We start from the raw sequence: 23,110 nt of genomic DNA on the forward strand, positions 1-23,110 counted from the left end.
ACATCTAACATTGGTCCAAAATGGATTACAGTACAGTGTTTTTGACATCAGTATTAGATGTCAATTTGATGTTGTTTCGACATCAAGGTAGGAAACTGACATCAGATAAAGTTGTCATGTTTTTTGACGTTGTTTTGACATCAATGTGCCAGCTAGATTGCTTAATATTGTCATTTATGCAGAACCAACTAGTGTCATGAATGAAAGCTCCTATATTTTCCAATAATATATTAGATACTAAAGTCTGTCCATTAAATGGAGGCAGTTTTAATGTGTGATTAATGCGTGTCAACAGCAGTCACATTATCAAAGTCAAGCAGAGCGCTGGTCTTCATCTAAGTGCCCAATTGTGTTTCTGATAATTAGACTCTTGTGTCTTTCTTCAGTGTATAAATTTGTGGCCACCTACACATGTTGCTACTAGCAACCAAATCCAAACCATGCATTTGCTACAGTTATAATTAGCAGCAGCCATAAACTTGCAGATATACTTTCAGAGACTAACATTTTACACTGCTGTTTCTTCTGTCATTTCCCTCATCACTGATACTTTTGGTTGAGCTACTTCTTTTTTTTTAATGCGGTACAATCATGTGATACATTTTTATGGACATTTAGATAAACCCATTATTTCTAAATTATTGTAAATAATGTATATTTATAATATATATATATATATATAAATAAATATATATATATATATATATATATATATATATATATATATATATATATATATATATATATAGTTTAATTGAAGATAGTTTAATGTTTTTGGAAATTATTTTCTTTATGCTGCCCAAGACTATAATTCATGGAGTAAATAAATATATATATATATATATATATATATATATATATATATATATATATATATATATATATATATATATATATATATATATGAGATTTTAAATATCGTTTTATCTATAATATGACTTATTCTTTAGATTTTCAGCATTATTACTCCTGTCTTCAGTATGACAAAATTATTCAGAAATCATTTCAAGAGTTCTCACTTAGCTGATGATTGTTTATAAAGCTTGTATGGCATGCTGTCCTAGGAGAGAGCCCTGAGCTCATAAGATCCTCAAGCCCAAGGCTCCCTCCCGTTGCAAGGCAAGAGGGGAGTTTGAGCTCAAGTAGATCTCGAGAAGTCCCCTGTCATGGTGGCTGAAGAGCAGGTAGTAGTTGCTCTTTAAGATAAGTACTTGGTACGAGCATGTCTATGGTGGCGATTTGGATTAGTCAGTAAACTTAGGTTTCATGTTTTTGGACGGTGGGAGGAAACCGGGGGACCTGGGGGAAACCCACATGAGCAAGGGGAGAATGTGCAAACTCCACAGAGAAACGTCAGCTAGTTCAGTAAAAACTGGAAACAGAGACGTTCTTGCTGTGAGGCAACAGTGGTAAGCACTGGGCCACCGTGCCACCCAACTAGAAAGGAGGAGTAGGGGTGGAAGGGGGATTCTTCAAAACGAAGATCCAGCATATGTTTTACACAGCAGTTAACCTTCCAGCAGTAACATAGTACTGGAAAACACCCATTTATTCTCAAATTCACTACAGCCAATTTAGCTTATCCAATTCACATATAAACCATGTCACCTATAGCGCACACAGAGAAAACCCTACGCAAACACGGGGAGAACATGCAAACTCCACACAGAAATGCCAACTGACCCAGCCGGGACTCCAACAAGAAACCATTTTGCTGTGAGGCGACAGTGCCCAGGGCATCATTTATGTGAATATAAATCATTTGTAAAATTATAAACATCCTTACTGTCACATCTGATCTATTTAATTAATCTTGCATTAATGCTCCTTGAAATGATTAATTTCTCACTGACTGCCAAATTGTGAACAATGTTTTTTTTATTTTCTAAAACCATTATTTAATGTCATGCTGGTTCTGCAAGCACAAAATCAATGTAGAAAAGTTTATTTACTGTTTATCCTGCACAACACTGCCTATTTCTAAAAGGCCTAGAAACATTTTAAATCTGTGATGTTTTCAGTAAATGGGTCCTGAGATCTGTTTGGTACTCACAATCTTCCATCTATCTTCCTTTCATGGCAAAGAAATGTACAGAGGCCTGAAATAACTAGATCATGAATAAACATCTTTGACCAGTTAGAAAAAAATTACTTTGCCTTTTTAAAAAAATATTTTATTACCAGAAAATTATCATAGTAAGAATTTACAGTACAATGATAGACTAAAATTACTGCTAATATACAATATCATTCAGTACTATTTTCAGTGTCTGAAATAGTTTTTTCAAAGGTCCTGATCTCACTAAAGCCAGCCTTTCTGAGAGCCTGATCTGCTCTGAATGGTCAAATAGCTTAGTCTTGTGATTGGTCTATTGTGTGTAATATAATTCTGTACTGTACATTTCTGAAGTTCAGCTCTAACACCGCATTCACACGGGGCTTTATGGTCATCGCATGACGGAGGGCGTGTCCAAAGTTGGGGCTGACGCGACCGCCATAGCAGCGTCAGTAAACCAATAAAATTAGTCAGCAATCAGCTACTGTCTGAGCTGGTGTATTTACATACAGTAATCTGATTGTCTGATGCTTCCGTCAGCGCTTGAAATATTGAGCAAGTGGATTGCGCTCTCTCTCCAGGGGACACACGGCTCACCCTGGCTCCAATAAGAAAGGGATATTGCATCCACTATCCAGTGGGCCAACCTCTGTTTAGATTAGGCACTTCCCTTCTGCTAATATAGGAGAATTTCTGATGCATATAGAGGAACTTTTATTATGTAATCACTATATAATCTGCCACTATTAAAATATAGATTATTATTAAAATACACTGTTAAAACTTATAGAAATACATTCAAGTGATGCAGAGGAAAACACACAGACATGCAGGGCCTTATAATTGACGAAAACACACAGACATACAGGGCCTTATAATTGAGGGCCTTACGCCCTTGAGGCATGGCAGGTCATGCGACGAAGTAAGAACATTCAGACTGCATATGCAATACATTTAGACAAATGTATGTATTGACGAAGACAAAAACAACCCTCGCCAAAATAGCATACATAAGGAGAATCATTTAGAAAGTATGGAAACAACATGATCATGTGCAAACACATGATTGTGAGCACATGCTATATGACCTTAATATATGTAAAAACAGAAAAACATACAGCCATTAATTAAAAAGCTAGCATACTATTGGAGCCGGGAAATGGTGTGATGCTGCACGACATCTCATGATGACTAGGGGAAAAAACTGTATATAAACTGTGGGTTTTTGAACATTGGTGGTAGAGAGATCGATCGACCAACTCTGCTGTAACAATAAACTGCTTCAACTTGAAAACTTCAAAGACCTCAGCCTCTTTTTTGAAAACTTAGAAGATGTTTGTTGTGATCCAGCGCAACTTTCCACAACACTAACCACCATAACAGACAAAAAGCTGCTCAGAGGATCTGAAGCTGTCCACATAAATTCCTCCACACGCAGCGCTTATAGGCTCACTGCCTGATCCTCAAATGGTGTGGTAGGAACCTTGGGCACATACCCAGGCTGGGGTCTTAGGATAACGAAAGAGTAGGTCGGGCCGAAATCCAGGCACGTGACACTGACCGAAAATGCCTCCAGGTCCCTGACCCACATAATCGATGCCAACGCGACCAGCAGAGCTGTCTTCAGGGACAAATCTCAAGGATACTGAGTCAAGTACTGAGTCGAGTAAGTACTACTGCGAGATCCCAAGAAGGCAAGAGAGGGAGGCAGGGTGAAAACACTCGCCTCGCACCGTATGACGAGGTTATACCTTCCCATGGTGCTGCCATCCACCACGTCATGATGAGCGAAAATAGCAGCCACGTAAACCTTCAGTGTGGAGGGCGATAGCCTCCGCTACAACCTATCCTGAAAGAAAAAAGCACAATGCTGATCTGGCAAGATCGAGGGTTTTGTTGGCGAGAAGCGCACCACTCAGTTAATAGACTCCACTGCAGGGCGTAGGCATGTCTTGTAGATGGTGCTCTAGCTTAAGTGATGTTATTAACCACTACCATCGGTAGGTTGCCTAAGTCTTTCTCACTGCATCTATGGACCACACGTGGAGGTTTCATAGATCTGGGCGAGGGTGCCAGATGTTGCCTTGTTCCTGAGAGAGGAGGTCCTCTCTCAAACAGATCTGCCAGGGAGGGGGCATCGCAAGGAGGGAGAGTTCAGATATCCAGGTCTGGTTGGGCCAAAAAGGAGCAACTAGCAAGACCTGCTCCTCGTCCTCCCTGACCTTGCACAGTAAAGCAACCAGCAAACAGGCAAACAGGTTGACCAGTAAAGCAAACAGGTCAACCTGGGCTTCCCCGAAGCGCACCCGTATCAGCTGGACAGACTCGGGGTGGAGTTTCCATTCTCCTGGGGCTAGAAGTTGTCGTAAGAGCACATTGGCCGCACGGTTGAGCTCGCCCAAAATATGAACGGCGCACAGCGATTTCAGCTGCAAATGACTCCAGAGGAGCAGATGACGAGCAAGCTGAGGCATTTAGCAGGAGAGTATACCCCTTATGTGGTTGATATCAGCTACCGTCGCCGTGCAGTTCATCCTGACCAGAGCATGTTGCACCGGTAAAAAGTGGCGCAGAGCGAGAAACACTGCCAATAGCTAAAGTCAATAAATATGCCAATGCAGTTGGTTTCCCATCTACAGATACGCAGCATCATGCCTGCAACAAATGGCCCCCAGCCCGTACTGGAATCATCCGTTGAGACAATGACATGAATGGATGCCTGTCCTAAGGGCACTCAGGCCCAAAGGTGCGAGGGGTCCCTCCAAGGGCTGAGGGCGCAGCAACACAGCACAGTGACAGTCACTTGGTGTGTGCCCGCATGCCTCGTGCGCCTGGCCCACGTCTCTGTTGGCTCTGGCTCCGAGAGCGGCAGATAACCTTCACACCTTGGACGGGAGACGAGGTTGACCCCACCAGGAAGAGGCGCCACGCGGACATAAATAGACCACAATGGCGCGCTCAATCTGGGGGATCGTCTCGTACTCCCTGGCTGCTCCACTATCAAGGGTGGTGAGGGTGGAGACGCATGCAGATCGGGCAGAGAAAGGTGCCCTCCAAGACTGCATGAGCCTACTGTGCACTTCCGGGAAGAAGGGGAGGGGAGGCTTAGAAGTCTTGGCCTTCTAAGTATCCTCTACGTAGCACCCTTCTAGTCAGTCAAGCGAGAGGGCAACAATTTGGATGGACGGATCGCTTCTCTCGTTTGAAGCTTGGATGGAGTGTGCTGGGGAGTGAGAGGTCTGCGAGCCTGAAGGCGGCGGATATACTCGCAATGTAACCCTCATTGACCCGTTTTTATACTCATTCAGATGATTGGATTCTGACAAAATCCCCATAGTGAAAGTTTTCCATAACATTGAAGTTCCCCTCCCGAAGGGGAACTAAAGAGACCTTAGTTGTTTAATTCTATAGGTGATTCCTATTATGAAATTCAATAGTAAGCTTGGCAAGCAGTTTTGGAGAATTTGATGTTCCCCCATTTAAACAGAATGCCCAAGCATACCGCCCGAAGGGCATTTCAAAGATGGCCACTGAGTGAAATGACTTGCCTTAAAAGGACTTTGGCTTACCCCACCTCATACCTCTTCTGATTGGTCCACTGCTGTGATTAGCTGACCATGATGACCTGCATTGCGTGTGAAAGTTGAAGATCTTTCAATTTAACACGACTTCTAAAAACACATCACTCACAGGCATGGCATTTCAAAAGAAACCAGACATAATGGTTCGTCAAGCATGTGGTTACATTGAAAAACCATAGAAAGGTAGCATGTTGGAATGGAAAAATGCCTGAGTGAACAGCCCTTAAGCTGGTTGGCTGGTTATAGCTGACTGAATAGCCTGGTTTGGGCTGGATTAGAGGGGGTTGGGCATTAGACAGCTTGACAGCCTGGTTTAAGCAAGACAGAAATGGTTGGAAATGGCTAAAATCAGCCTGGAAGGGCCAAATCTACTGTTTGACCAGATAAAACCAGCCAAATAGCTTTCGGTCAAAGCAAACATTTATGGCCATTTAAGACCATTTAGACATTATGCAGATGTACTGTACTGTACTGTAGGTTTGAACTGGAGGTAAGACTTTAAACACTAGTTGCTCATTTCAAGCAGTTTACTGGCTCTTTCTTTTGGGAGACAATAACTAAGTTTGTTTGATGCTTTGATTTTTGCAGACCTTGACCAACATGTCTCATACACAACATAAAAATTAATATCCAGAAACGTACAAAAGGGGGCACTTTAAGGTACTGTTATTGACAAATACGGTACAATATGCCCCTATTTTTTTATTTAAATAAAAGATTTTGACCTTTTTCTGAGAGTGTATAAAATGTCACATCTGTTGATATTTTAAATACACCACATACAGTAAACAACATGTTTCCATGAATCAGTAGTGGGCTGAAGGAAAACCAATAAGATGCAGGACATTGTTATTATTCTTTGTTTGGTGAGTAGCAGTTTTTGGTGTTTGTGAAGTGCTCTTCACTATGATTATAGGAAACGGAAGTGCAGAAAGTATGTAACGGTGAGCAATCATTGCTGTAGTGTTTTACACATTATCAAACAACACTCTCTAAATCAGATATATGCATTCAAAAGGTGCTTTATTGGCCCTTTTACATTTGTGACATCCTTTGGAATTTGTTTGCCTGCTTTCTGAAAAAATCACCATAATTATGAATCAAAGACTTATACTAAAATACATTTAAAATGAATCAAAAACAGTTATTTTGTCATTTTATCTCATAGTCATAGATAGCTCATGCAACGTTGTTGATCATAATGTGTTCGTCGTTATGTGCATGAGTGGATGCTGTAAGAATTTCTCCTCTCCAACAGGAAAAGGAGAATGGCCACTCAAAGTATTTTTGTTGTTGCCATGGAAGCAAACAGGTATGACTCACAGTTTGCCCCTGTGAACTTCATGTATTAAAGCAGACATACATCACACACAGAGAGAGAGAGAGAGAGAGAGAGAGAGAGAGAGAGAGAGAGAGAGGGAGACACTGTGTTTGCATTTCTTAGATTTGTGTGTAAATGAGGGTTACTTTTGAAAATGAAAGCAATTGGGAAAAAAACTATTGTTCATGGCGTTATAATTCAGATACTCCATTCCATTTGAGTTGTATTGCTGTTGGGAAATACTTTCTATAAAAATGTGGCCAGTTAAATATCAAAAGACATGAGAAATATCACACTCATAGCAGTGCAATATGGCTGTATATCGGTGTGAGTCCCCACCAGTGACAATATACAGCCATATCGCACTGCTTCGAGTGTGGTACTGCGTATATACAACATTTCGATGGCATAATCGTGTATATAAAAAAGAAAATCAAACGGTGAGTCTAAAAATCTTTTTGTATGAGGAACTACTTTCTTCCGCCATTCATTCATATCTGCAGCTGACGCCAGAAACGTCACTTTCGAGCTAGTATTTGAATGATTCTGTAGCTTGCAGGTATCAAATCCAGTTTCTGGAGACACATAGGGCTCAACAAGTCCTTTTAAGTCATGGACAAAAAGTGCCCATCCAAATTGATCTGAAGTGCCCGCCATCCGAATGTCCCCCGAATCAAACGTCACACAACCCGCCCACTTCAGCGGGAATCAGGGAGATAAAGCACACCATTGCATCATCACGTAATGAGTAAAATGACCCGTTACTGTACAGCATTACATAATATGTCTATACGCACAGGCCTGTGTATTCTCATTCATTATATTAATTTACTCGCCGACCGACTGTTGGCATCATGCATAAAGTGGTCTCGCCACTAACGGAGGGACCCAGCGCAGTGAGCGCATCCATCCATAATAAAAAACCACAAAAATTCTCCGATAATAACTCGGTAGAAAATGTATTTTATAACATCCTCAATTAGATAGACGCTGTCAAAAATTCAGCCCAAATGCTCTGGAGAGACCTAAAACATATTAATATTTCCCTAGGCTATATGACACTTAATAGGCAATTCCCCTTTATTTAGGGATGTTGCATGGTATGTGGTGATCTTAGGTAAAGGAGAGTGTTACAGTAAGTATTTCAGCACATAAGAGCAAGTAATAACATATAGCCTATATTTTGTTGCGCTCAGCAGCTTTTTACTAATAAAGTTCTACATTTAAAATTTCATTTTTAAATTTTACCACGTCATATAACAACATAAACACTTGTTTGAGGACACAGAACACATTTTTTAATTGCATTACCATTACCAGCGTCGCTGGTAGCCCAGTTTCTGCTTTCACTCACCCTAAAATGCTCTGTTTGCACGATTTGATCAATATCATCGTATCCAAATACTTTATAAATAATATTTTAAACCTCCTTCAGTGTTTATTGTTTTTAGAAAATATCTAATAACTTTTTTCAGATAGGCCTTTGTAAAATAAAAGTTATATATGGCTTTAAATTGGTTTGATTTATGTATTATATATTTCTACATTGTTATAGCTAGCTTTTGTTTGTTTTATATTGGTTTATTTAATGTGATTTTATTAAATCCGATATTTGTAATTCTTTAAATGATTTAAATAAAAATTAGGCTATTTTATCAAGATATAACACTATTGTTTTGTGTCTACAAGTGGACACGTACTTTGTAAAGTTTTTTGTCTTTCTGTTGTATTCATATTGTATTATCTCCAAAATAAAAAAAAAAGAAAAAAGCTGCTCGCAGCATCAACAGAGCTGTGAAGTGAGCTCTCTTTTGCCCGGTCTCTCACATACATACAGGCATCTAACGCGCACGTATCATGCACAAACACACCTTTTAAACTTGACAAAAACTCTCGACAACCTTTACTAGCTGCTGTGTCTTTAATACGGTGTAAAGATTTTTATGCATTATTGAAACATCAAGAAGGACGCAGCAAAGATAATCACTTATTAATTAAAACTTTATTATTTTATGCAACAGCCTAACATTTAAAAGGGAAACATAAGGGCGATCATAAGCAAAAAGACCCCAGCCTATAAGGCTAGATGTTTTCTTTCCCTTATTTATTTACTTGTTTGCCGCATGTACTCGTGTGCGATCAGAAAACTAGTGTAATGACGGCATGCCATCTTTACCAGACTGGCTCGCTCGCTTTAGGCACCATAGTGGAAACTCGCCTAATTAGTTCGATCCGGTGTGTCTGTTTACGGTAGAAGTTAACTGTGCAGAGCTGCAGTCCTCCAGGAATTGGATTTGACACCTGTTCTCTAGCGTAATGTCTAAAGCGATGACAAAATAGGTTATTTTGTCCACATTTTAAGATTATAAGGGTGAACTGCATGAAATGCCCTCAGTCTAGAGATATTTCCCACTATTTCTCTGTTGCATCCAGGAGATCACAATAATTATCCCTAAAAAAGCCAAAGCAACACAATCACCAGATTGTTGTTGTGTTTGCAATAAGGAAAAATGATAAACGCTCTTCTTCCTTTTTACTGAACTAATCTGCACTAACGAAAACAGGACACTCATTAGAAACAAACAAATGACCAACCAAAAAGTAACTCAGGGTTAAACAAAGAGTGGCCAACACAAAATACAAATATTCCTGAGTCCCATCTCATACTCAATACACTACAATTATATGGTATAATAACAAATACAGCACTGCAACATGAAAAAAGAGAGATTGAAATGTGTCACTCACCAATTTTATATTGTTTTGATCAGATGTAGCTCATTAGTCTCAGTCGCCATCTTGTGGATAGACAGCGTCCACCTTCTTTGCTCCGCTTGATGACAGGCTGATGGATGCAGACGCGCTGTCTCTCAGATTTTATAAATATTTAAAATAGACACTATCCTTATAAATAAACTTCATAGTTGCAATCTACATTATGCTGTCTAACAGGTCAAACTGTAGTGCAGGGGTGGCCAACCCTGTTTCTGGAGAGCCACCAACCAGCAGATTTCAGTTGCAACCCATATCAAACACACCTGCCTGTAATTATCACGAGGTGTTTAGGTCCTGGTTAATTGGTTCAGGTGTGTTTGATATGGGTAGCAACTGAAATCTGCAAGAAGGTGGCGCTCCAGAAACAGGGTTGGCCACCCCTGCTGTAGTGGGTTTATTGATCTGCTGTCCCCAGTGGTGTAAAGAGTACTGAAAAATCATACTCAAGTAAAAGTACCATTACTTGCCTAAAAATGTAGTGCAAGTAGAGTAAAAGTATCCATTTTAAATATTACTCAAAGTATGAGTAAAAAGTAGCCCTTTTAAAAGTTTCAGTCAAAGTTTAATGGGCTATTTTATTTTATTTCTACTTTTTAACTGGTTATTATTGAAGCAAATTGGCAAAATAGAATTAAGTTATTAAGTATTATAAGTTCATATAATAACAAGTTTAACTTAAAAACATGTTTACAATGACATACAATAATATTGATTAGTGTGGCCATGATGTTAATTGATTAGTATAATATTAATAAAGTGTGTGTGTGTGTGTGTGTGTGTGTGTGTGTGTGTGTGTGTGTGAGAGAGAGAGAGAGAGAGAGAGACGTTAAGAGTGAAATGTATCTATACATTATAGAGGAATTACCAACCTACATAAAAAGGAAGCTGAATGAGTGACAACCTAATTAAAAATGCTGGAGTCTGCATTTCTCATGTTATATCAGGTAAGTTCACGCTATGCTGAATCATACACGTTACTGGTTTTTGATTGCAGCAATGATTTCGGCAAAAACAGTTACATGTGGTGAATTAAACTATGGACACTGAATGCTGTGAAATGTAAAAATGTAAGTTCACATACCCTGCCGTACAGATGCAGTTCGCTGTCAGAATGCAGTTGTTTTGCTTGTTGATTATTACCCAAGCCTTGTATAGCTCCATCTTCTTTCCTTGTCTTTGGCTAGGCAGAACCTCGGTTTTTAGCACTACATAGTTTTGAATCTGGTAATCATGGAACATTATTTCCTGCACATGACTACACAGAACAAAACTGTTGGCATAAAAAGACTTGTAGGCCTTTAACTTCTTTCTTGTACAATCACTTGGAGTTTCAATGAGGTATTTCGGGCTGGATGCTTGGCCATTCGTTTTATCCAATATCCGTTGAGAAGGTGCTATCGCAAATGAACCTGTCAGACGAACGCCGCTCACTTTAACGTTAATTTTGCCAAATAACTGTGCTTATCACTGAATGACAAGCTGTTTTAATACGCTGAAAGCATTATGTAAATAATATATATGACATGTAATCAATATAACTTATTTCTAAGACAAAAACAAACTGTGTACCGCCATCGGATGTCATTCCCTCACTGTTAATGCTAGCGCTCCCGGGTTTTTTTTTTTTTTTTGCAACCTCGCTGCGCGCGCATCCAGAATGTTTACAAACATGGTAATTCTTCTATAGTAGCCTATATACACATACAAATAAAATGTATTTATTTAATTTAATTATTGAATTGATTTATAAATTAAATATTGTCCATATAAATTAACCTGTAAAAAATAAAAGGTTTTCTTAATAAATCTGGCACAAACGCTTCATCTTTCTCCCCGGTTTGCCCCACTCTGCGTTTTAATAAGTTTACCTAAAGGAAGTGTCTGTAGTTCAAACGGGAGCTCAACGGAAGTGACGATAAACTACGGAAGAACCGTAGAGGACGCTCTTCACCACCAGCCGCTTGACCATCAGTTATTGTTATTTACAGGACTAAATCATGTTGGCCTGTTACAGAAGGCAAACACCCCCAAAATCCACACGACTAAAATAAATAAGTTAAAAGTTTCATTTTCATTTTGTTTTGTTTTTAACGGAGCGCGCATGGACGGAGTGTTTAACATGAGGCGAATCTCCGTGAAAAAACTTTGTACTTTTTGTCTCTGCGCGTGTGCGTTTGCGTTTTTAGTCATGACATTTCAGGTAAAACAATAAATGTTGCCTTTGAGTTAAAACTTTAAATAGTTAGCAAACATTTACACTTAAAGATTGTTCTACATGCTGTTTTCTGGCGAGCTTTTATGTGATGTGTCTAAACCTTTTAAGCGTATTCTTCAAGTCAGCATGTTTTAACTGAGATTAACGTTATAATGCTATAACATACGACCACATAGATAGAGGTAAAGTTGGTTTTATATTCGCACATTCAGACTTTCCCCTTAATAATATAATTTCATAAAACTATTAGTTGCAAACTCTAAATAGCCAAATCACATTAGCAGCCAGTGACTATCAAAGTACAACATTGTTCACAGTCAAATAAACAGTGTAAATGTTGTTTTCATGCCACACTTGCATGCTAATTCCGGTCGAATATTCAAAGTAACATGGTAAACAATATAGGGACTTTTAAATGAACGAATGTGCGAATATAAAACCAACTTTACCTCTATACCATATAGCACTGTGCCTTATCTAAATATAACCTGAATAAAACATACTTATGCTAGCATTAAGTGTCTCTTGTTTGCAGATGTTTATCTTCTGGCCCCTGGGAAATCTCACTAACATTTGGATAAATCTCTACCCTATCCTCATCCTTGGTATCTCCTTTTACTAAACACTCCCTTTTCCATTTTTCGTGTAGTCTAACCTGACACAAAATGTTTATTGTTTTTAATAGATTAATTCAGATAAGATTTTAACAGCTAAACGTTAAACTTACATTTTTAAATCCTGACAGTATTGTTTGCTTTCTGTAGGTTATTGAGCTGTTGGGCCAGTTTGAGCAGACTGAACACAGACAGCAGATTAAACGCTTTGAGGACATTAAAGTGCAGGTGAACGCTCATGTTTCGGATGTCCAGTACCCTGTCATCGTGTGGTGGTCTCCTCTGACTGGAGAACTGGGACGTCTTGGAGAGTGTGGTCATAACAGATGTTTCTTCACTGTTAACAAGTCATATTATTCCCATGCACAGACTGAAGCTTTTCTTTTTTATGGTGAGTCCAATTATGCCACATACTGGTTCATTTTTGAACTTTTATTCACATATCATGTTTACCTGGGATACTTACAATGCACCGGTATTATACTAGTGACTCATGAGCCAATAAATATTTTCATGTAGGGGATAGTTTACTCTATAAAGAATTTTTTTTTCATTTTCTTACACTCAAGTGGTTCTAAACTTTTATGAATTGCTTTCTTAAAAAAATTTGTTTATATTAATTTTATTTTATATTACAAAATCCAGCAAACAGTACACACTATTAACTTACAGTTGAAGTCAGAATAGCCTCCCTTTTTTCCCCAATGTCTGTTTAGCAGAGAGCAGATTTTTTTCAACATATTTCTAATCATACTAGTTTTAATTACTCATTTCTAATAACTGATTTATTTAATCTTTGCCATGATGACAGTAAATAATATTTGACTAAATATTTTTCAAGACACTTCTATACAGCTTAAAGTGACATTAAAGGCTTAACTAGGTTAATCAGGTTAACTAGACAGGGTAGGGTAATTTTGCAAGTTATTGTTTAACGGTGGTTTGTTCAGTAGACTATTGGGAAAAATAGCATGGAGATACAGTATTAAAAACATAATATAGTACATCACAAACCATGTTATTTTAAATTTAATAAAGGAAACTCATTTCGGCCACTTGTATCCGAGATCTTGTCCTTTCGGTCATGACCCAAAGATCTCGGATAGAAGCGGCCGAAATGAGTTTCCTTCACAGGGTGGCAGGGCGCACCCTTATGGACAGGTTAAGGAGCTCTGTCACCCGAGAGGATCTCAGGGTAGAGCCACTGCTCCTCCACATCGAGAGAAGTCAGCTGAGGTGGCTCGGGCATCTGTTTTGGATGCTTTCTGGGTGTCTATCTAGGGAGATTATCCAGGCATGTCCCACCGGGAGGAGACCGCGGGAAAGACCCAGGACACGCTGGAGAGACTATGGGCCCTATCATACACCCGGCGCAATGTGGCGCAAGGCGCGGCGCAATACTTGTTTGGTAGTTTCAGCTTGGCGCAAGAGTCGTTTTGAGGCGTTGGGCTACGCTGTTTAAATAGCAAATGCATTAGCGCTCATATGTGCGTCCATAGGCGTTCTGGTCTAAAAAGGAAGGCGTTCTGAGGCAGACTGCTGGCGCGTTGCTATTTTAAGAAACTAAAATAGATTTTTCATTAGACCAAAACAAACCCGGTCTAAACTCCGGCGCACAGTTGCGCCTCGCTTGTGCACTGCTTAACACGCACAAGAGAGCAATAGGCAAATATCTTTACATATGAAAAAATTTAAATATTAAGGATATATATTAGGATATAATAAGAATAGATATAGGACATAAATATAAATGATTAAAATATTACAAAACATTATTTTCTAGCCTACATAAATATGAAAAATCACTGCTTTTATGCCTTCATCTCCAGAGGCTTTTTCAGTTCATTCATAACAATTTGCTTTTGTATAATGTTATTATTATTAGCAGTATTATTTATTATATCCATATTTATATTTGTTTGATTAAAAACAAGCTTAGATTTGCCCACCTGTCAGGTTTTAGACCATATGGGGCACAGCATGTGTTTCAGGATATAACTCAGTCGTTTGACCACACTTCGTTTTTATTGTTCATTTATTCGTTTGCTGGAAATTAGAACTGAATTTAGAAATAGTTTTGAGACGAATATTTGCGCTTAACAAACGCAATTAATTATTTATAGACTAATTGATGTCTGTGCGTAAAGGTTTCCCTATCCAAGAGCGAAAGTGAAAGTAGATCCATTATCTCCCTATCTCACGCAGTAGATGCTCTGTTTAACAGTTTTCTGTTAAAATCTGTTATCTGTTTGCTTGTGAAATGCTCAATTTTTCCACTTAGACTTACTTTACGTCCTGTAAATAGCGAATGCGCTTATGGCCGACGCAGCTGGCTCTTAAAAGGAATGGGAGATGAGACTCTAATTGGTTTATTCTCAAAACACACCTATAACTCATTAAGAAAATAAACTCAACCCTTTTAGACCATGTGCCACGACGCAAAGCGGATTTTCCCGTCCTTAAATTAGCAAAAATGCGTTCTGACACACCCTGAAAGCGCTTGCGCCCTGCGTTTTGCGCTCTGCGCATGGACCGTCAAAATAGAGCCCAATGTCTCTCGGCTGGCCTGGGAACAGGAGCTGGAGGAAGTGTCTGGGGAGAGGGATGTCTGGGGTTCTCTCCTAAGACTGTTGCCCCTGCCTGGCCCCGGAAAAGTGGTAGAAAATGAATGAATGTTTCACTCAAGGGTAGTTGTAAAACGAGCCTATTTGCAAAAAAAAGTGGAGTGTTCCTTTCTATTGATATATATATATATATATATTATATATATATATATTTTAGGATACCTTTTTTTAAACAAAAGCCATAATAAAATATGTGTGGTTTAAACAGAAAACTAGAAATTATGTTGAAATACTCCTGTACTTACATTTATTTTATATATATATATATATATATATATATATATATATATATATATATATATATATATATATATATATATATATATATATATAATTTTTTTTTTTTTTTTAATTCATAATCAGGCACTGATTTCAGCATTGAAAGTCTTCCTCTTCCGAGACACAAGCAGCATCAGTGGGCACTATTTCATGAGGAGTCTCCCAAAAATAACTACAAGCTTTTTCACAAGCCACTCATTACCCAGTTCAACCACACTGCAACCTTCAGCCGCCACTCTCATCTGCCGCTCACCACACAGCACCTGGAGGACATCAACACCCTCACCGCACAAACACACCTGCTGCCTCTGTCCTACAAAAACCACCTCAGGCAAACTCTGGCGCCTGTTGTCTACGTCCAATCTGACTGTGACCCACCGTCTGATAGAGACACATACATCCGAGAGCTCATGCAGCACATTCAAGTGGACTCATACGGACAGTGTCTTCATAATAAAGACCTGCCGCCCCATCTGAGAGACTCTACCGCCATGGACGATCAGGATTTTTACAAGATCCTCGCCCAGTACAAGTTCATCCTGGCCTTCGAGAACGCTGTCTGTGACGATTATATCACTGAGAAACTGTGGAGGCCTCTCAAACTAGGTGTTGTTCCTGTGTATTATGGAGCACCAAACATACACATGTGGTTGCCAGATAACCAGAGTGCAATAGTGGTCAATCCCAACGAGCCGCCGAAGAAGCTCGCTCAGTATTTAAAGAGGCTGGACAAGAACGACTGGGAGTATCTGAAATATCTAGAGTGGAAGCACAAGCGGGAAATCACGAACATCAATCTGCTGAAAGAGCTGAAGGAACGGCCGTGGGGTGTCCAGGACATCACTCAGGATAACTTCATCGACGTCTTTGAGTGCATGGTGTGCAGCAGGGTCTGGGAGAACATCCACAGGCAGGAAGAGGTAATCAAATTGGGTTTTTGGCTCCATTTCCCAAGACTTCACTTTTTTTTTTTTTTTTTTTTTTGAGAGTGGAGTGGAGAGTTTTGGGATATTATGGAAAGTTGTTATATCAGCAAAAAAATGGCTTTTTGCTAAATAACTTGTGCGCTTTTCACACTTAAAGGGATAGTTCTCCCAAAAATGAAAATGTACTAATTATTCTACTTCAGGTGGTCCCAAATCTGATTGCAAGTACATCCACCAACACAAATACATTACAACCTGTTTCTGTCATGACAACTTGACATTATTTATAAGGGACAGTTCACCCAAAAATGAAAGTTCTGTCATCATTTACCCATCTTCCACTTATTCCAAATCGGATCGAGTTTTGTTCTTATTTTGAACAGAAAGGATATTTTTAAAGAATGTTGGAAATCAGCAATAATTGACTTCCACGGTTTATTTTTTTCCAAAATTCTTTAGAATTTCATGTTGTGTGTTCAACAGAAAATATAAGTTTGTAAAAGTTTAAAACCACTTGATTGAGTGTGAGTAAACGGTGAGGACATTTTTAATTTTGGGTGATTTGTCCCTTTAAATCAGGGGTTTTCAAACTTTTAGGACACAAGCCCAACTTAACCCCCCCATCGCCCCCCTAACCCCACCCCAAAGTTTGTCCAATTTCACTCAGGCCCCCTCCTCCCCCACAGACACCCCTCCCTCGACAAAAAATAATAATGCATGTGCAAACATAATTCACATATTACTTGTTGCGTTTAAAGTCCGTAGAATTGGATTGCTGACATGACCAATCGTAAATCATCTTCCACTGTCAATAAGCATGAGCCATAGCCTACTTGCTTTAGATGTACGTATATACAGAAAATGCTTCTTCGCAAAGCCAAGTTCGCAGAGCCCTGACGATGTGGTTGAGTCGAACATTAAGTATGTTTACATGGGCAACAATACTTTAATACGATTTTTATATGATAAAGACAATACTCTGATTAAGAGTCTACCATGTAAACAATGATTTTTGATTACCTTAATCCCACTAAACTCATAATAACTGAACTAAACAGAAATAGAATTAAGACGGGGAGTATGCATATATTAGTGGCATTATTGAAGTAAACACCGCAGTTAAACTATTACCATCATGTAGGACTTTTCACCGTATTTTGTGACAAGATTCACACACACACACACACACACATTCATCACGAAATGCAGAAGTTTTTTTTCTTTCCATTCGGCGTGTGGTATCAAATTCCATTAAAACAACACTCTTCCACCAGTCCTTACTTCATATTTGTGTTTAATACCCCAGTTTGTCACAGGGGCATGAATGAAATGTTCATGAGTGAAAGGGAAACTGCCGAACTGCAGTTAAAGTCGAAAAATTAAATATGAAACCCCCAAAATTACATGAAACTCTGCAGGAAACGTGGATAGCCTGGTAACGCAACATTCAAAAAGCACTTCACTTAAAACTTTAATTAGATTATTGTCTCATTCAGATAAAGGCTAATAACTATTACTGATGTCTATGTAAGCGGAGTCAGCATGTCTTCAAAGTAAGTGAAAGATGCAGAAGGGTAACCTGCTGATTTGATAAAGATGGCCACTTTTTTTGTCAGACGGCTCACCGGTTGGACTTTTATTCACCTTCATTTATTTTAAAAAGCACCCGCTCCATTTTATTTGTATATGTTTTACTGGAACGCATTAACTCTATAGGTGCCTGATAGTTAGCTGTGGAGCTAACGTTAATTATAATCACCAGCCTGACCCGTTGAAAAAAAGGCAGGATCAGGGCCGGAGTGGGACTCCTTTTCAGCCCTGGAGTTTCAAGCATTAGACCGGCCCACCTCATTTCACGACTGACTATATTAAAATAAGGTCATTCCCAATTCAGTTTCTAATTACACTATCACGTCTTATTCAAGAAAACAGCTGCTTTAGAACTTCAAATGTTCAACAACCTTGCAGTTTTATATGTCTTAACAATAATAAAAATTAAAAAAAAATTTAAAAAAAGAAGTACTACTCAAGTGAGGATCGAACCCAGATCATAGACGTCGTAACACAACGAGCTGACCACTGGACCACAATGGCACTGTAATTACTGTGAGGCCGGAATGATTGTTAAATCATCATTACCCTGCAGGCTGCATTTTGCTCATGGGGCTGCGAGACAATAAATAAGAAGAGCAGAGTTGCGGCAAAATAATGAATAAAAAAGTGAGGCTATGGTCAAATAAATGAAAAAAAGTGCGACTGCTGAGAGTGCAAGCAGCTAGAAACACCGGCCCTGCGTCCAAAAAAACGGACCGGCCCACCGGTAACTCTCCCGGTCCTCCCGATTGGCCAATCCGTTCCTGGGCAGGATAGATCCATACTTCCATGTTGTTGATGCCAAATTCTGATCCTACCATAGGAATGATGCAGCAGAAATCGAGACTCATCAGATCAGTCAACGTTTTTCCAACCTTCTATATTTGCGCCCACAGAACTGTCGCTCACTGGATATTTTTTCTTTTTTGGATCATTTTCTGTAAACCCTAGAGATAGTTGTGCGTGCTAATCCCAGTTGATCAGCAGTTTCTGAAATGCTCAGACCAGCCTGTCTGGCACCAACAACCACGCCACGTTCAAAGTCACTTAAATCACTTTTCTTTCTCATTCTGATACTCAGTTTGAACTGCAGCAGATCGTTTTGACCATGTCGACACGCCTAAATGCATTGAGTTGCTTCAGTGAGATTGGCTGATTAGAAATATGCGTTAACAAGCAGTTGGACAGGTTTACCCAATAAAGTAGCTGGTGAGTGTACAGTACATGCTTTGTTTCTATAAATGTTCTTGATTATGAAGTACACGATTGGCTGTCAGATGCTAAGCACTTAGCAGTTACATTCTACTATCACAATGTTTCACACTGCATGTTTGGCTTCACAGCTGAAACGGCTCTTGCTCTGCTATGCTGCATGGTTTCATGGGTAAAGAGTTGATCTAACCCCACTTTGGTGAAACATGAGGGTAACTTAAATGTTTTTAGAACAACATCCCAAGGTTAAATACAGTGTGAAGTTCAACGTTTATTTCCTCCTAGCCACATTGCCGTCAAATTTTAAATATAGCACTATCAATAATTAAGGGCTCAAATTGGCACTGTCTGTACTCTCCTTGAGCTTAAAAGCTTTCACCGATAAGACTTTCTGTTCCAGTTAATCAAATCTAAAATCTGCTATTGTTAACTGGTTGTTTTGTTTGGCCTTTGACAGAAGCTTTCACCTAAAGTCTGGCGAGCTGAAGAAAGCCACCTCACGTGCCCGCCTCCAAAGCTCTTTGACTTCGCCTTGAGCTCCAGCTCGTCTCTTCGGCAGATGTGGGGAGCCAGTTATGAGCAGTCCAAGAGAGAAGCCAGAGCCCTCGCACAGATGCTTCACACAAACACAAACTTCACAATCACACAGTTTTGGAAAGAAGTGTTTACTGACTGAGAGAACAACGAGAACTGGATCATAGCTGTTTATGTCAATTTCACATTTGTGCCCTATTTTAGGATGACAAGGAATGTCAATGAAATCCTAGGGGTGTTTTCATGTTTTGTGGAAAGTTATGTTATACATAACATTATCTTTAACATACATGATTTTTAATATCTGGATGAAATCAATTCTTTAAATGAACCATTAATCAGTGCAAGTTAATCCAGTGGAAAAAAAAAATTGGTTCTGGTAATCTTCAATCTTCATCATTCATTTTCTTGTCGGCTTAGTCCCTTTATTAATCCGGGGTCGCCATATCAGAATGAACCGCCAACTTATTCGGCAAGTTTTATGCAGCGAATGCCCTTCCAGCCGCAACCCATCTCTGGAAAACATCCACACACACACTCATACACTACGGACAATTTAGCCTAGCCAATTCACCTGTACCGCATGTCTTTGGACTGTGGGTGAAACCGGAGCACCCGGAGAAAACCCACACAAAGGCAGGGAGAACATGCAAACTCCACACAGAAACGCAAGTGAGCTGAGGTTCGAACCACCGACCCAGCGACGTTCTTGCTGTGAGGCGACAGCACTACCTACTGCGCCACTGCCTCGCCCAAATCTTTAATCAAAGTCTGACCATTTGCTTTTACATTCGGAATGGTCGTCCTTTTCTATTGATGACAGTTTGATGGTGGCAGCTACAATATTCATACCTATGTGTGGTTTATTCATAAACTAATTTCGAGAGGATCACGTGCTTATGATCAACACGGCTGGCTCCTTATTAGCTTCGTAATCTGCCCTATTAGATGATTACGGAAGCATTATAAATAATCTGAGTTTTTCACTCCAGTTATCTTCTTCTTGAAGTTCCCCCCTCTTGAAGCCATCCCACCCCCTTCCACCCCTACTTCCTCCCCCTTTTCTGATAGGGCGACACGGTGGCCCAGTGGATAGCACTGTTGCCTCATAGCAAGAACACTGCTGGTCCAACCTATCGGGCCGGTTGGTGTTTCTGTGCAGAGTTTACATGTTCTCCCTGTGTTCGCGTGGGTTTCCCCTGGTTTCCTCCCACCGCCCAAAACATAAACCATAGCCAATTGACTAAACCAAATGATCACCCAATACAACCTTAGTTTACACTTCTCATGGCGACAAGCAGGGGAGTTCTCGAGACCTACCTGAGCTCAAACTCCCCTCTCGCCCTTCTAACGGGAGGGAGCCCCGAGCTCGAGGATATTACGAGCTCAGGGCTCTCTCCCGGGAAAGCATGCCAAATACGCTTTATTGATTATCAGCTAAGTGTGAACTCTTGAAGCCCCTAATATGCCTAATAAAGCCAGGGTGTCAAACTGCATAGTTTAATTCCAACTCTGCTTCAACACACCTCATCAAACTAATTAAATCCTTCAGGTTTGTTTGAAACCTGAAGGACTTAATTAGTTTGATGAAGTGTGTTTAATTAGGGTTGGAACTAAACTACAAGGTGGTAATCTCAAAACTCAAAGCCTTACATGAAAATCTTCTAACTCTTCAAACTAAAGTGACGATTAAAATCTAACAAGTTTTTCTATTAACTTTAAACACCTAAGATTGCTTTTATTGTCATCATTTCCCTCTCCTAATTCAATACTAAAAATCCCGTAACCTGGTAGTTGGACCAACTCAAATCATTTAAGTTAACTTAATGGTTTACAAATTTAAATGGACTGAGCATAAAACAAATTGGCCAAAGAAATCACAAGAATTGTGTTGTTTCAGCTCATTTTAAATAAGTAGTTTGAACAAGCAGCAGTAACTTTTTTTTAACCTATAAATACAGCATGTATAGTTCTGGGGTAAGGAAGTTGAAAGAAACAGTATCCTAAAATATATTTTATTGCGTTTTTTTAAGGTAAATGATGGTTATGCAGTGTGTTGTCAATTGCAGAACTCTATTAAAACAAAACAAGTTCTGAAAGAGGAGAAGCCTCAGCCAAGTAATAAAAAGTAACTTAAAAGTAACACATTACTTACCATAAAAAGTAACTAAGTAACTTAATATTGTAATGCATTACTTTCAAAAGAAACTTTCCCTAACACTGATAATCACTTCCAAACCCTAATGTATTCCTTTGAGACTACCGGAATAATTCGCTAAATGGAGGCTATGTCCCCTCAATATTTTTGCCTCAGCAACTTCTTGTTCACACTGACGTTAATATCAATCTATTCATAATACAGTGACTCTTTACAAGACAGGATTATGTATTAGTAAACAATGATATATGCATTTGTTACATTATTAACCTTTGTTGCCTGAAAATTAAAAATGATGTCTATTGAATTAATTATTAATATTAATTCAGCCTTGCGGGTCATGTTGAAAAGAGTATTCCACCAGCGAAAATTAGCGAATGAATTTGTTCAGGAAAATGAATTGGTGCCTGTCTGTGATGGTTCCTCAGGCTTCTGGGGAGCATCTAGCCTATTAAACTCAGCTGAACCTGCTCTGAAGCATGATTTAACATTCAGTAGGTGAATCTGAAGGAACTCTGCAGGAATGTGGCGCTCTGGAGGCAGGAGTAGATAAAAAAAAATACAAATAAAACAAGCTAAACTGGAATATAAAAAATGCACTTTTGCACTTTAGAGGATTTTGTGTAATTTTTAAGTATTAAATAAAGATTTTTTTTTGTTGAAAATGTGTCTTAAAAAGCAATTCCAATTCCCTAAGTCCATCTTCAAAAATGTCAATTTTCATGATCAGCTTTTTGAGACATGCTATAAAATTAAGTTACACTTTACAATAACAGTACATGAATAATGATGTAATAATATGTAAACTAAACATTATAATAAATTAATGATGAGTTAAGGCGGAGGTCACCAATCTCAGTCCTGGCTGGTGTCCCTTCAGAGTTTAGCTCCATCTTGCCTCTACACACCTGCTTATATGTTTCAAGTATACCAAGTTAGACCTTGATTAGCTTGTTCAGGTGTGTTTGATTAGGGTTGGAGGTAAAATCTGCAGAACACCGGCCCTCAAGGAACAAGTTTGGTGACCCCAGAGTTACCAGTACAAGTTTACGAGTTCATGTGTGAATAGCAGCCACCTTAATTATGTGTTGTTAATTAATGTATTAATTAACACAAGTTTATAAGCTAAATGATAGTACAGTAACATTAACTCATGAGCTGTGAATGCATAACTATGTCATGAATTTACTTGGAGGGGCACATCACCATTAACTCATCCTTC

General features: G+C 39.1%; 2 protein-coding genes across 3 annotated transcripts in view; both read left to right on the forward strand.

The window, feature by feature from the left end:
- tln1 (talin 1) overlaps positions 1–23,110 on the forward strand; it is a 1,269,505-nt gene that overhangs the window by 1,164,280 nt on the left and 82,115 nt on the right. The window lies entirely within an intron of this gene.
- pofut3 (protein O-fucosyltransferase 3) lies at positions 11,669–22,553 on the forward strand. 2 transcript variants are annotated; one of them, XM_087269401.1, is made up of 4 exons: positions 11,669–11,933; positions 12,713–12,953; positions 15,550–16,385; positions 19,654–22,553. In XM_087269401.1, exons 1-4 carry the CDS (start codon positions 11,835–11,837, stop codon positions 19,870–19,872), a joined length of 1,395 nt encoding a protein of 464 aa, XP_087125527.1. In that variant the 5' UTR covers positions 11,669–11,834; the 3' UTR covers positions 19,873–22,553.

Source organism: Danio rerio, chromosome 10 (assembly GCF_052040795.2).
Source record: "Danio rerio strain M-AB ecotype USA chromosome 10, GRCz13ab, whole genome shotgun sequence".
Taxonomy (NCBI): Eukaryota; Metazoa; Chordata; class Actinopteri; order Cypriniformes; family Danionidae; genus Danio; species Danio rerio.